This window comes from Pezoporus flaviventris, unplaced genomic scaffold, assembly GCF_033815535.1.
Source record: "Pezoporus flaviventris isolate CSIRO_AGI_PZ_B2104156 unplaced genomic scaffold, CSIRO_AGI_Pfla_v1 ptg000036l, whole genome shotgun sequence".
NCBI lineage: Eukaryota > Metazoa > Chordata > Aves > Psittaciformes > Psittacidae > Pezoporus > Pezoporus flaviventris.
Window position 1 is genome coordinate 6749728 of NW_026892584.1, and position 15963 is coordinate 6765690.

The 15963-nt window shown below is 46.2% G+C and overlaps 1 protein-coding gene across 5 annotated transcripts in view; it reads left to right on the top strand.

The window, feature by feature from the left end:
* LMO1 (LIM domain only 1) overlaps window positions 1-11468 on the top strand; it is a 63891-nt gene extending 52423 nt beyond the window's left edge. For all 5 annotated transcript variants that reach the window (XM_061462979.1, XM_061462975.1, XM_061462978.1 and 2 more), the window contains 2 exons: window positions 5428-5553; window positions 11049-11468. In XM_061462979.1, the coding sequence (XP_061318963.1) occupies window positions 5428-5553; window positions 11049-11154 (232 nt within the window). In that variant the 3' untranslated portion in view covers window positions 11155-11468. The remainder of the gene's footprint in view (window positions 1-5427; window positions 5554-11048) is intronic.
* Window positions 11469-15963: the final 4495 nt, after the last annotated feature.

Here is a 15963-nt window from a genome sequence, read left to right on the forward strand (position 1 = left end):
GCATGCCTCTGGCACTTTCAAACTTTCAGTTTTATGACTGCTGCTTTTAAAGTACCCTAAGAGATTGTGATTGTGTAGGTGTTCAGCAGGGCCAGAGACAGCCAAGTTGGGTTTTTAGGTCAGTGGCTTCAGTTGTACCTTAAGAAAGACTGGAACAGGGGAGGAAGACTTGGACTTCTCCCTCCTAAGAGTCCCAGCCCCACTGTACCTATCTACTGAAAATACGGAGGCAGAGACCAAACAAGTAAACCCAAGCGAACATTCAGATGCATTCTTCAGCTGAAAACAGTTGCCCTTGAGGAACCTTGAAGTTTATTCCCAGTAATCTCTGAATTAGTGTGGTCACCTGACCAGAGGGATTTTTCGTACCGCACTGGTTCAGCTCCTCCTGCTATGCTGTCTATGACTGCCAAACCCTTTGGCATGCAAGATGTAAATTCTTTGGGATTGAACTTGAAGGCTTCATGGGAGGACAGCTTGACCAACTTCATTAGTATCAAAATGCGTTTTCTTTCCTTCAACTGACATGACTTCCCACTGCAGCGCTGACAAGGGATGGTATCCTGGGTAGGAGGGTGCACCAGCTAATATGCATATACTGTGTGATGAAACACCTGTCAGCTTTCTCTGAATATTACACACAGGCTGATTACAGGGAATTTGGGAACCTCAAGTCTGAAGTTGCTTTTAAGCTTAATCTTTTTAGCTTTTTAAGTGATGTTCAGGCTTTCCCTGCAATTATTGGCATATTCAGTACTTTGGTCAAATCAGACTTTCAGCTCAGTTTATTTCTAATATCCACAGAGGAGAAAGAATGACTGCAAGCTGTTAAGAGCCATCCTCACTCAAAGACTAGTCCTTTTGTTTGTTTGTTTCAAATAGTAGGGGCAAAACCCTTTCTTTTGGTGTAAGTTTCAGGTACGTAAAGCAAGTCTTGTCCTACAGCAGGTCCTGATGGTACTAGGAAATATATGCAGCAGGCATATAGGGAAGGTGTATGGGAAAGCCTATTTCATCTACTAGCTAGTGAGGATATGAGCATGAGGTTTGGTAGCTCTTCCAAAACTTGTATATCCAGATAATCTGGGTATACAAATACAGAGAGAAATATGTAGCTGTATACAATATGTACAAATGTAGAATCATAAAATCACAGAACAGTTAGGGTTGGAAAGGACCTTAAGATCATCAAGTTCCAACCCCCCTGCCATGGGCAGGGACACCTCCCACTAAACCATGCCACCCAAGGCTCTGTCCAACCTGGCCTTGATACTTATCTGTAGATAAGTGCCTACTCCTTTTTCAACTCACAGTTCTTACCCTTCAGTGTTGATGAAGCCTCTTGTTTGGGGGAATTGTCAATCTCAACTCAGCTGTTTAATTTTGAACTTACGTTGTTCTTGTGCTGTTTAAAAAAATGTGGTTGACACTCCTAACCTATCCTTTCTGTACCACTCATTATTTATATGTGCTTGTCCTGGTTCCTCTTTTTTTGTCTCTTGTGAAGTCAACAGCTCCAAAATTTTCACTCTTTCTGTGGATTTTCTCCCTCTTTCTTGATTGCAAGCTGCTAGCTAGTCAGACACCAGGATACGGAGAAAAAGAAATGGGGACTCTCTCCTTTGTAGGCACTGACGGAAACAGACTCTTGTTTCTAGCGGTGACAGAAATAGGTAATTTGGTTCTCAGTTTAGCCACCCCGCACATTTTGGTTGGAGAAGGAGAAATCTGTTAAAAGGTGCTAAACTTAATGTGTTCACATGAGAAGTTTCTTACTGTCTTCCCTACAGTAAGGACCCTTAACAATTCCTTTTTCCAAAAAACGTCTGCAGGGTGCTGTGATTTTGCTATTGTTTGAATTAACTTCAGGTGTATTCACAGAGCTGGTGAGGTCTGGGCCATCGTGCAGAAGACTACCCCTTAGCCCAGACAAGAGTACAGAAAAAGCATCCTTCAACAGTTTCCTCCTGCTTCCAGGAGCGCTTCTTTCTTTTCCCATTAATTCATTTGCATTCACTGCTGCTCCTGTATGCCAATTAGCTTTAATTTTTACTATACACATTGACATCAATGGCCAATGAGAACAGTGCATAGCAGGGTTTTTAGTGTGCCTATAAACTACAGAAAATTGTCCTTGGACAAACTCCTGCTTTTAGACTGGCTGACAACAATAGGCATGGTTAAGTTCAGGCTAAGAGCCATTAAACATAATTACTACCACAGGGTAAAAGTTTAATTGTGCTGAATTTTAAATCTGCATAGTCTATGCCTATTTGCAAGCTGACTAGGTCTTCCTGTTACATAAGGGGAAATAAATCTGTGCTTAAAAATTGTTGCCTTTTAACTTCAAAGGGAGATGAAAAAAAAGGGTTTTTAAGAAGCAGCAAAACAACTCTAAACTGAAACCTTTCTGTATTTCCAGCTTCTTTTATGCCAATGGCTTCAAGCTGGTAAGTAGATGCTGATAGATTTTTTGTAATGTGCTTCAACTTTGTGTGCGTGAATGTGCAAGAGAGTATTGCATCTGTTATGAAGGTGTCTGGGGGACAGAATGCAGATCAGTTTGTTCTTGTGGGGTTATTTTAAATTTAACCACAGATGGGGCTTGGGGTGGAATATTTTCCTCCTGCTTCTTGTTTTCTCTCCCTCCTCCAACAATGTTAAGCTCCCCACCAAAGAAAGTTTCAGCTCAAGTAACTTCTGGGTAAGTAGGTATCAGAGGAGGCAGGTTTTTTTACAAGCAAACAAGAAAAGGTAAAAGTCTGTATTCATTTTGCTGTTTCTTCAGTAGACTAAAAAAGAAAATAAAATCATGTTCAGTGAGCTACAAGTTACAGCATAGTTTTAGAAGCAGAGTGAATATACAAGGCTCTAAATCACTCCCTGAAAAGCAGATTAAAATTAGGCAGTGCTAGAGCAAGTGTGAAATGTTCATCTGTTGGAAGAAGGATGGTATGGAGGACTGCAAAACTTGATAGAACAGAAAAAGATTAGCACGCTGACTAGCTGGAAGATACATTTATGTAGACATTAGAAGGCAACATGATTTCATGTGGACAGAACATAAGCTTCAGATCTTATGCAAACAGCCAAAGCTGTTTAACAATTGGTTTACCCCCAAAACCCCTGAAAGGAGACAGGTGAATATGGTACCAAATACATTTTTCATGTTTCTTAAGCTAACTGTTTAAATAGTTAAGTGAACATCTGTCCAAATTTCCCCATCATTTCCATTTAGAAAAGTCTCCTATTTGAAGGCTGAAGAAAAGCGCCTGCTTAACAATGCAAATGGTGCTGTCTGGGGCCCCTTTATTTTGTTTAATCTAGATTGAGCTCCACACTACTGTGATGCTAATGAATAATGGATATTTTATACTTGTGCATGTAGCAGTGCTGGGCACAGAGCAAATCTAGGATTAACCTCCCAGTTTCCCTGCCTAACGTATCGGACTCATTTTTTTTTAGTTTACTGTGACTTGGGAACTCTAAAAGCAGATGCCTGATTTTATGGAAAATGGCAAAACCCTGGCAAAAGTTGTCAGGTTTTGCCATGCCCAAGTGAGGTACTGTAGGAGCGAGGAGCTGTGCTGGGGAAGGAAAGGAGGGATGTCTGTATTAATGACTTGATTTGTAAGCGGGTGCTGAATGAGAGCCAGGGCATTTTGGGGTGGAGACCTGTATGCTTTTCACTGCTGCATTTTTGCAGTCCAGTCTGTTGATGTTAGACAGCCAGGTGCCCTGCTCAGCTGCCTCCCCTGCCTGCCTGTGGGAGCAGGAGCAAGCCCAAATCAGCTTGCAGGGAGAAATTGGTAGTGGGGCAGCCTCTTACATGGTCTGAGTTTGCTGTATAGCAAACTATATAGCTGGGATTTTCCTCTGCCTTTCAGCCCTCGTATGATGGAGTCGTGGGGGAAGAAATTCTGGTAGTCCCTTTGCAATTTTTCACTCCTCCAGAAGCATTTCCTATTTGGTTTGCATTGTTTGGCTTTCAGGACAAGCGTAGTGCTGTTTCTCCATAGGAAGTCTTGGGCTTTTCCAGCCAGGCCTAATGAAAGACCACTGATACCACTTCTAATGAAAAAAGGATGGTAGCCTTTTTTCTAGCTGAAGAGCAAGCTGACTTCAGGAGCACTGCGCTGTGGGAGGGTGGGAGAATTGTGTGGAGGTTTCTATAACATTGCTGGGTGGTTTAATTCACAATTACTGGCCAGTAATAATTAGTATTGATTAGCTTGGCAAATTGCAGGTTTAGAAATTGGTTATAGATTTTCCTGATGCTTCTCATCTGTGTTGTGGAATCAGCCAGACCCAATGGCTTGAAACAAACCACGAGCCCAAATCTGTCTGCAGGCAGCGACGCGTTGCATGCACAGAGCTAATGGTCAGCAGGAATTGTATGTCTTGAGGCTCATCCCCGCACGAATACAATTTTTATCGTCTCCTAAGCAGAGTAACTAACCACATGTGTACTGACCACAGCCTTTGGTGAAACTTGGCTTTGTCGGCCTGTTGATCCATGCCCCAGCTGATTCGTGTGGCTTTAACATTGCAGTGGTGTGCTGCCCCTGGCGTGCACAGGGGTCTGCAGAGACATCTCGGGTAAGGTGCCTGGGGGAAGGATGCTGCAGTCTTGGTTGAGTCCCCTGGCGAGAGCTGTAACAGCAGCAGACATCTGGGGAGACAGATAGTGAAAGCCAAGATGAAAATGGCAAAGCTTCCAGTGCTGAAGGGCTGTCCTCAAGGACCGGGGAGCTGAGGTGGAACGGCTGAGCATGCCGTTCAGGCCTCAGTGGAAGGGCTTAGATGGCTCCCAGGAGGGACATGGAAGTGGGAGGAGGGGGATGCAGCCATGGAGGAGGGCTTGCTCTCTGAGGTGCCTTGCAAAATGGTTGTGTACTCATTGCAAGAGAAAGTGTTTTTTCATTGTAAACAGCAGGTAAGTGAGGCTCTTCCTGAGCTGTATGATTGCATTGCCTGCCAGGGTTGGCAAAGTTTGCAGGTCTTGTGTCTTGCTGTAAGAGGCTGCCAGACTATACCTGTTAGGTTTCAGCTGAGCTCAGATGGCGCAAGCACCCATGGAGGAGGATGGGTGGCTCCGAGCGCCTACCCCACTGCTGCAGAGGGGCAGATAGGTCTTGACTGAAATTTTGTGAGCCCCAGAATAGTGCTATAAGTGTTTAATGCTTTTCTCCATTAGACAGCAAATTAGCCTTAGGCTCGCAAACCACATGAAGTTTCATCTCAACAATCAGAGCCTGCTCACCAGGCAGTTTTATCCCAAGTTCCTGCACACTGGTTGGTCAGCGAAATGGAGACTGCAACTTCTATTTATTGGTGCAATACAGTATTTGATACTGCTAATTACACTTAATTAGTCCTTCCACCATTTAATTAAAATGGCTTCTAATGATTGTGCTTCTTTGGCAGGCTCTTTGGTACCACCGGGAATTGTGCTGCCTGCAGTAAACTGATCCCTGCCTTTGAGATGGTGATGAGGGCCAGAGATAATGTTTACCATTTGGACTGCTTTGCCTGTCAGCTCTGCAACCAGCGGTAAGGACACAGTTATTATACACACAAACACAAACTAATTTATACCTTTGCCTGCAAAACAGGGAAAATGTTTGATTCATGCTACCTGTCTGGGGCTCACAGCCTGCTGGTGTGGCTCAGGATGGTTTATTAGACTGACCTGGGTGATGTATGTAAGTACCTGTAGCTCCTCTACTGCAAATCCCCTTGGAGCTGGTGGGAGTTGGAAGGGTGAGGGGTAGCACACAGACTGCAGATCGGGCCACAGTTGTACACAGCACAGCTGCTGATGAATAAAAGAAACTGCTTCAGTGTCCTTTCAGGAAATACTCTCCTTGAAAAACAGACTATGGAGAATGGACTTCCTCTGGCAAACTGATGTTATTTTGCTTAAATTAGGTTTTTCAGAGGCTCAAAACTGGGGATGGCAAAGAAGGAGAAAAAGAAGGGACAGGAAGGAGAAAAATACTCTAGATAAACCGTTTTCAGCACTAAGAACAAATGTTCATAATTAATACGGGATCTCAATGGCTTAATATTTAATGGGGCTTGTGTATTTCTTCTGGGTTTTACCCAGTGGAAAATGCACATCAAGGGATATAATAAAGAGTCATTCGCAAAGTTTCACTCGGGCTATCTGTAGCCAGCTGAATTTGGGAAGGCTGTGAAAAATCTTCCCAGCCCCCAGAACCAGACATGACACAATTGCAGTCACTTCTGATGCATCTATTCATGTCCAAGACAGGTCTGAAGGTGCTTGTTGTTCTTACTGCTTGTTTAGTCAGGCAGTGACTGCCCAGGGCCCAAGGGCTGTGCTGGGGTATTCGAGTTCTTGACTTGTGGTTGTGTTTCCCAAATATGAAACTAGGAGGCAATGCTTCATTGCAGAATCACAGAATTCTTTAGATTGGAAGGGCCGTTAAAGACCACCCAGTTCCAACCCCCCTGCCACGGGCAGGAATACCTTCCACTGGAACAGGTTGCTCAAAGCCCCATCCAACCTAGCCCTGAACACTGCCAAGGATGGGGCAGTTGCAGCTTCTCTGAGCACCCTGTGCCAGTGCTTCACCACCCTCACAGGGAAGAACTTCTTCCCGTGTGAAGGAGTGAGAGAGATGACAAAACTTGTGGGAAAATGGAGAACCCAGTAATGGAGAACCCTGTAAATACCAAGCTAAAAGTGGTTGAGACGCTGGAGGGAAGGAATGCCATCCAGAGGGACCTCAACACGCTTGTGAGGTGGGCTGATGCCAACCTTATGAAGTTTAACCATGACAAGTGCAAGGTCCTACACCTGGGTTGGAGCAATCCCAGGCACAGCTACAGGTTGGGCAGAGAAGAGATTCAGAGCAGCCCTGCAGAGAAGGACTTCGGGGTGTTGGTTGATGAGAAACTGAACATTAGTCGGCTGCAGTGTGCGCTCGCAGCCCAGAAAGCCAACCGTATCCTGGGCTGCATCAAAAGGAGCGTGACCAGCAGGTCGAAGGAGGTGATCCTGCCTCTCTACTCTGCTCTTGTGAGACCTCACTTGGAGTATTGTGTGCAGTTCTGGTGTCCTCAACATAAAAAGGACATGGAACTGTTGGAACAAGTCCAGAGAAGGGCCACGAGGATGATCAGGGGACTGGAGCACCTCCCATATGAAGACAGGCTGAGAAAGTTGGGGCTGTTCAGCCTGGAGAAGAGAAGGCTGCGTGGAGACCTCATAGCAGCCTTCCAGTATCTGAAGGGGAGCTATAGGGATGCTGGAGAGGGACTTTTCATTAGGGACTGTAGTGACAGGACAAGGGGTAACAGGTTAAAACTTAAACAGGGGAAGTTTAGATTGGATATAAGGAAGAAATTCTTTCCTGTTAGGGTGGTGAGGCACTGGAATGGGTTGCCCAGGGAGGTTGTGAACGCTCCATCCCTGGCAGTGTTCAAGGCCAGGTTGGACGAAGCCTTGGGTGATATGGTTTAGTGTGAGGTGTCCCTGCCCATGGCAGGGGGATTGGAACTTGATGATCTTAAGGTCCTTTCCAACCCTGACTATTCTGTGATTCTATGATTCTATGACTTAAAAACTCATTGCCCACCCTAGACCAAAAGACACAGTGGAATCTATAATGAAGCAGCTATGCACAGTGTGTGTTTGTGTGAATGCAAACTTGTGCCCCGTCTCCCACTAAACTTAAGAGACTGTGCAAACGGGAGTCTTAATTCTGCTCCCATGCTCTCTGACCGTGGCTTGGTTCACGGGGATGAATGGGGCTGGGGCGGGTTGGTGCCCCGGCATGGAGGAGGAGAGCCAGGCGAGCCGTTAGTAGCGGTGGCGGCTTTACTCAGTCCCGTTGCGGAGGGCCTTGGAGGTGTTCGCTGGCGGTGGGAAGCTGCGGTTGGCGCCGGCGGTAGCGCCGGCCCAGCAGTGACATCTAGTGGCTCCGGGCCTTGGTCTCCTTCCCGCAGTCCTGGTCGGGCTGGCGGCTGCCCACTTCTGTTTTGCCGCTCTTAAACACGCTCCTGCAACAGCCGTAGCTCCCGATCTGCAGCAGCGTGTGACTGTCTGCAGAGCTGAAACCTTCCCTCCGCGGGATGGTCTTTCTCCACAACCCTGGAATTGCTAGTGCTTTGTGGCGTTTGTCTCCAGGCTCGGAAGCACACCTGGATGCTGCCAGGATCAGCCCTTTGCCACAGCTCGCTTCAGCCTGCCCATGAAGGCCGGGCAGGAGAGGGACGCTCCCAAACTCCACGTTGATACCAGAGCTAGAGCAACCCAAGTGTCCTTTGCAGGTGCAAGTCACGGCTCTGGGCTGCACAGGCAGGAGCGCTGGGTTGGCCCTGGAGTCTGTAGGATTAGTACTGGTCATCAACAGCGTAGCTATTGGTGCTAGCTTCTCTCATGGGAAAGCCTAGTTCCGCCTAGTTTTCGTTTTCAGGAATTTCTTTTAAATGTCACTCTTTATTACAAAGGTTCCAAAGAACCTCTTTTCCTCTCTTCCCTCTATAATTGCTAACACCATTGCTGTGCTCAGTGCAAAGGGCCATTCTACTCTTCCTTTAAAATGATCTCCAGGCACTGTTGCTGCCTGTCTGGAAAGCACAGGTAATCTCTGTTCTGGCAGAGGTGCACTTTGGTGCACAAGGGATTTGCCCAGTTTGGGAGCAGCTGAATTTTTCTGAAAGATGGACCGAGCAGACAGCATGGAGCTATGTGGGCATTGTTATTTCGGCATGAGATTAGAATGTACCCTCTTATCCTTGAATGAAAAGGGCAGAATGTAAGTTCTCCTGTTACAGACAGTATCGGAAGCTGAACTGAGAACAGTGAGTTTAAGTAACCCTATCATAAAAATTGCAGAGGTAGATGCCTAGACCTAGTTCTGATTAGAAACACCACTTGAACCACTACCTTGTTCTTCAGCCATGAAAATATTTGATTATGAAAACCTTTCTATAGTTCTCTTCCAGCTTATTTGTCCTTCCATAGCTAGACTCTGTGTAGAGGGTTAAATATCAGAGCAAAATCTCTTAATATTTTTACCACATGTGCGGTGTTTTCATTAGCTTCATTCTCTGAAACATCAGGTTTGCAGTAAGTCCTACGACGTTATTCAGCCTGCCATGTTTTAAACTGTTATGAAGTCAATGTTGCTTATCGCAATACTGAATAAAGTTTTGTCACTGCTGTAACTGGCTAATAGGGTAGTATTACAAGGGTTGCAGGAAATTCAGCTGTTTGTGTTGCCATTATCTAAAATGTAGTTTAGCTCAGAAGAAAATTCACCCTGTAGAAATGGCAGGGTGTATTTTAGTTCCCATGTGCTCATATACACACAGACACCCCCCTAACTCCCTAGCTCTCCAGCTCTTCCTTGGGCTCCTTTAGACTCAAGCCAGGTTTGGCAAGAGAGAGCTGCCGATGGTGCTGGTGGCAAGAGTAACATTTGCATTTCTCTTCCTAGAGATTTGTATTGTACTTAAAGTAGATATAAGTAGCAAAAAGCAAGCATCTGTGTTTATATATTTATAGTGAATAAACCTGCTGGTGGGGAAGGTGGTGTTAAGGAGAGTGTGCAGTACAGTTTTAGCATAAAAGCTCTTAATTTAAATTGAGATGAATTTTTAGATTTTGAATGTACAAAAAAGGTTGCGTTTCAGAACTACTGCAGCATGTGCCGCAGAGGGAAGATGATGGACAGTCTCCAGTGAAATCACAGAAAGTGAGAACCAATGCCCAGTTCTCTCTGTACCGACACGGCAAATTAATCAGCGTATTTGAAGATGTCTGGCTGGAGAAAATTTGTGGCCATGTTGGACCTATAAAGCTCTAAAATGATCAGTCCTGTTGTTGTAGCAGAAAATACTCAGTTTTATGGAGATGCTCTCCCTAAAGCTGCCTGAGTTACATATCTAGAAAGCATTTTAGACAAGAAGTAGGCAATGTCCCTGCCAAACCTCTGCCAGGGAGCAGAGACCTGCTAAGGTCTGCTAAGTCTCCTGAGGATGGGGTCATCTCCGCTGATCTTTCTTCAAAGCCCAGTAAATATTCGTCCTTACCAGAGGCTGGTACCTACTTGTTCCCCTCTATTCAGAGCTGCCTTTTGGTGTGGTGGGTGGTGTGCCTCTCTGCTTTAGGGACCTGGCCTGAGTTAAGATTCAGTGCTTGGAGCAGGGAGACACAGCCTTGTGCTCTGGTTTGTCATTGCCCCAATAGTGAGATGGATAGAAAAAAGACCTTGAATTGGGTGCAAAGAGCATTATTTGTTCTCTTAAGAAATAAAGATTAGCTTCTGATTCTTGAGCAAGCAGGAAGGGCAGAAAAAAGCTATTGGCTGTCAATTCACACCTCTCAGATCTTATATCTGGAACTTTTTTGACCTTAATGGTCAAATAAAATTGTTAAATATCACAAGCTTCTCTGTCAACTTCAAGACAAACAGAACAATTTACATGGTATATAGAGAGCAGTGCCCTTCGCTCAATGAAGATAAAGGTTAGGAGTCCAGCCACCAGGAAATTTCTATTTATTGTTCAGCACTGTACACAAGGGGGTGAGGAAGGACTTAATAGCCAGTCCTTGCCTGAAAATTAGTGTAAATACTGCCTCACCTGAGGGAGCCATGGAAATGTGGATGCCAGCAAAAAACTTCAAACAGTCTCTGTGTAATATTGCCCGTTTGATTTCCTGGTTGTAAGGCAGGGACCTCTCTTCTGCAGGGATAAATCCCTTAACTGTTCCTGGTCTCCTCCCGCTGTTGGCACAGGACCTGGCAGTGACCTGCTCCCCGAGCTGCTTTGTACAACCACGGCCTGGGAGCCAAGCACCACAGTGCCAGGAAAAGTGACAGCAAAACCCCATAGCATGTGTAGAGGAGAGAAGGAGGCGAAACATGATGGCTTTCCCGGGGTTCGCACCACTGGCGGAGCTGGAAATCAAACACCAGTCCCCAGAGTCACCTTCAGACCCAAATGGCCTCAAAGTCCCCTGTTCTAAGCTCTGTTCACACTTACACCCCTTAACTCTTTTTCTCTTCCAGATTCTGTGTGGGAGACAAATTCTTCCTGAAGAACAACATGATCTTGTGTCAGATGGACTATGAGGAAGGGCAGCTGAATGGGAGCTTCGAGTCCCAGGTTCAATAACAAGCCCTGCTTGGCGGAAGCACTGTGGGATGGGCGCTCAGCCGCCTGTCAGCTTGCCTGCAATATTTTTTTAATTCTCGGTCCAGAGAGGACTATATAATTGTAGTACTTGCCCCCAACACAAAGCAGTTACAATTTTAGATGTACAGTTGTGCCTGCTTAGCTGAGCACTGCATTGCCTGTATGTTTGTGAGTTTCCGGGGTCTGGGGGAGGGCTCTGTACAGTCTGTTTTCTGTATATAAACTGGAACATTTATTTTATGAAAAATGTAATGCAATTTTATTACTGGTGTGAATTAAAAATGATGAATGTTTCCTGGTCATCTTAGCTGTGGTTTGTTCCCCGTGTGGTGAAAGCCTGTATTTCATGTGCTTGATGTTGAGCAGTCTATTAGAAATACATACACAGACCCCTGGCCTCTGCAGGAATAAAAGCAGAGCCAGGAGTGCACACACACAAACTGGGGGAGACATGCTGCTGCAGTTAGACCTCTCCAACTGAACCGTGCAGAGACTTGTGTCAAAACCCCTGCTGCACATACTGTGGGAGGGAGTGAGCTGTGGGAGGGTGATGGCTGGGAATCACCAGTGTCAGTGACCAGGTCCCACCAAGGCTGCTGTGCATGCCTTGCCGGCTGAGAGGCATCTCACTTTCCACTTCTACGGATTTAGACAGAGCACCTCAACAGCCAGGAGTGCTTGTTGGCCAGCTGATCTGGTGTCTCCAGTCTAGGCTGTAAGAAACAGGCTCCCTCCAGCCCTGCCAACAGGTGCCCAGGCATTGATCAGAGCATTCATTTCAAGGCTTTGATGGGCACAGAGGTTTTCCGGTGGGGCATTGCTTCTCCAGGTCTCAGCTGCTGCGAGAGCTGATGTCAAGGCTCAAACGTGGCTTGGTGCTGATGCAGCATCCCTTTTGCAGCCCTTTTTGCTTACTTTGTGCCAGGTGCTTTGACCTCCCACATTACAAAAGCGGTCGGATTTGAAGTGTCTCCCACATAAAAGCTCTGAACTGTGTTCCTGCTGCGATGCTTTGTGCAATGATTTTCAAGGTTATGCAATTCATGTGCAACCCACTGGACTGTACCAAACACATTTCTTTGCATGGTGAGTGTCACTTTAATACAGTGCACCAGTAGCTGTAAAGGATGGCTGCAATTCTATTTATTTGTTTTCTTGCTTTTTCTCAGATTTACCTCTCTTTCCTCTAATAAACAGACACCGAGTACTTTTTCTGTGATGTGACTTAATCGGTTACTGGTCCTGGGTCATGTGCGTGTTTTCTGAATTGCAAATGCCAAATGCAGTGCAGCACCAGCTGCACTGCCTGTTGCATGAGATGCTTTTATGTACATCTGTGTTGAATAATGGCTAAACAGAAGCAAAACACCACTAGATGCTTAGCGTGCTTCAAAACATTACCTGTCATCTGAAGCTACCTCAGACACATGGGTTAATTGAGTGGTTTTTGTTCATAAACAGATGTGTTGGGTTGGGAGACCCATTATAAAATATGTGACCTCATCTCCTTTTATTCCTGTAAAAATGGAATAGCCATTAAAAAGCCACCTATAGCCACCTATGGGTAAGTGATAATTGCTATTCCATTTCAGGGCCTGTTGAGGTTGGGGGGGGGGGGGGGGGGGTGTGTGTGTCTTTTGGGTTGGCATTCTTTTTGAAGAGGCTACTGCAGGCAGCCATGCTAGGGCTACTGAAGGAGCAGCTTGTTGTCTACACCTTTTGATTCCTTGCTTTGAAATGTGCTGTTGGGTGGTGGCTGCCTCTGCCTGTGCTCCATGGGGGTGGTCTAACCACCTGCCCATGGGGTTTTGAGGCAATGGCAGCATGAGGGTGTGTTGTCCCATGGTGAGGATAGGAGCTCACCAAACAAGCTGAGGGGGTTATTCAGATTCAGTTCAGATTCTTAAGGAGTGTTTTGGTACCAGTTTAAAAACTAAGTCCTTTGGAGAATGGTACTTAAACCTTCTGGAAACATGTTTTTCTTGGCTTAGGAGGTCTCCTTACTTCAGAAAGAAGGGAGGAAGAAAGTGTAGCTTTTCAGAGCTGCTTGGATAATGCCAGCTAAAGGCTCTGCAGTTGCCAGATCACTCATACATCACTGGGAAAGCCACAGAAATGTCACCCCAGAGCAGGAGCATGCTGTAGGAGAGGGTCGTTAGTGTGGGAAATCTGACTCTACTGTTGGATGACTGAAAATGGCACTTGGTTGGTATGAACCATGTCTTGCTGTGCACAAGAGTCCCCACACTGGCTCTGCAGGGGAGGTGTATCTGAGCTGGGCTCATTTGGACGTGTCTTGGGATAGCAGTGGTTTGGTGAGGTTTTTTTGTTATGTGCAGCAGACTGAGCCAGCAGAATGATGGAGCAGAAGATAGCCTGGGAGACAGGGGACAGTCTTAGTGGGTGCCACCTATATGGTACTGGCAGCATGGTGGTGTGAAGGAAGCCAAGGATGAAACATTAGCAACATTACCTGGGAGCAGGTAGCACATGTGAGAGCAGGGAGGTCCAGCGATCACAGGGGATGTAGTCAGAACATGAGTCTCTCCTCCTGGGGAGGTAAACGTCAGGGTGGTGTATGACCAGAGACTGAACCCCTCCTGAAGAGCACCCCTGCCTTCAGGGCAAGGCAGGACCTGAGCCAGGGAGGTTCAGCCAGTATCAGCTGTGTGAACTGCAGGCAGTGCTCTCCCACCAGGGTGAAGGGGCTTCTGATGGGCAGCACCCTTGTTTTGTCACCACGGCTGTAGATCTGACTCCTGATACCTAACAAGGAACTTCATGAAGCCGTTTCATGCAAAAGCCCCAGCTGATGGCTGGCTGGTTGGGAGGAAAGCCTGGGACAAGATATGGTTTCTGGCTGTTGAATAGAGTACGGCAAATGTTCGGTTGTCTTATCCTGAAAAAAAATACAAAGGAGAAATTGTGTAGCATCTGTATCCCTCTTTTCAGTGTCTGAACAGCAGACAAGGCCCACCTGCCCCAGCCCATGCCCCAGAGAGCACTGGAAGTGGGATTTCTTTAAAAATAAAAATCCCAGGAGGACAAGGCAATCAGGAATTTTTGTCTGAATGCTGCAAATTTGCTTAATAGAAACAAGTGCTGGAGTGCAGACCTGCTGTTGAATAATCACTTCCACTCTACAGAGCAGAGCATGAAAACCTTTTGATGGTGTTATAGTCATCACTTGGCATAAATATTCATTCAAGGAATCAGAGCAGAGTAAATGGCATTTTAGACTCTAATCATTTAGTATTAGCAGATAGCCTTTTTACTGCTAAAGATAACCACTGCTTAATCAGTTTAGTGGCCACTGGCATATAGTATGACATTTAAGCTTGTGCCTAAGTCCCTGCATTGAGGACATGGCTGTCGGTGACCTCTCTGCCCTAGTCTCCATCGTTCCCAAAGTCAGCCCAGCCACTGCCAGCTGCTAACCACACGCAACTGGCTTTAACTTCTGAATTATCTGCCATTTGCCTCCTTATCTTAGATCAAAGCAATATTTTAAGTTCATAATAAAAATGCTAAAATCTAGGATCTCTTTTTTTTTTTTGCAGTCAGGGCTAATGGCTGATCACAGTGCAGTCTGATTTTGAGATTAAAAACCAGCTAGTATTTAAAGGCAATCAAAATCTCAAGCTGCTTCTCCATTCATCTTTAATGCTGGTGTAATTGCTGCACAGATCCTGGCTCTTCCTCCAGTCTTAATTTCATTTTTTCTAGTGCGTGCCTGTCTTTCAGAGGGATGTTATCCTTCCCTGAGCAGCATTAGCGCCATTGAGCACTCCGCTATCGACAATCCAGCTCACCCGATTTCATATCTTGCCAAACAAGTTAATCTAATATTAACAGCGGCTTGTTACTTCGCTGTTAGCTTAATTTACTTTACAAGAAGTGCGATATTTGCATTTCATCCCTCTGTCATTGGCTTGCAAACTGTTCTTCCCAACGCCAAGAAGGGATGGCTCACATGGCTTTGCGTGAGCCTCTTGGTGTGGCATTGCCACATGGAGGAGGGGCCATCACCCCAACCAGGCACTTTTGCTAATTGGCCAGGGCAGACGTGGATTGGAAGAGCAGGTCCTGGAAATGCAATATTCAGAACAGCACAAATACCACTGCTGCTCTTCCAGTAATATAGCTGAGTCGTAGACAGTAGTTTTCCCTGGTGGCAAACGTATACAGTAAATGTCTTTAGGATGGAAATCAGCAGACATATGGGCACAGCGGCAGACATTTGCAACACCAACAGGTTCCTCAGGCTTTTAGGGGGTGCTTCCATGCCAGACCCTGTGGCACACCAGGGGCTTGTCGAGGTCTTCCTGCCAGCACGGCAGGGACCCTGCACCTCACTTCCAACTTGCTGCAATGGGGGAAATATGAACAAAGCCCTCCAAGCAATCTCTCAAAAGGCATTTCCCCAAACAGCCCAGCTCCAGGCCCTCTCAGATGGGAAGGCTGTTCTCCGGCAGTCATCCGGAGTCATGCTGGCTGCGGGCAGTGTGACAGGGCTGGGGATGCCCTGTGCTAGCAGTAGGTGACATTGGTGACTTGATGCATGGGCCTGGTACCCCCAGGTTAAGGGATGTGGTGCTGCTGGAGGTGGAGGTGGCTTTTGTGAGTGTTAGCTTCTGGCTTAATTCTTGATTAGCTCGCTATGTGTCACATTGTTAAACCCTGTCCCAGTTTATGGGGCACTGCCTTTCTCTCTGCTCTAGCAATCACCGCCTTCACCTGTAATAGCCAGCAAGCAGGAGGGTTGCCTGCACTGAGTTTGCGATATTA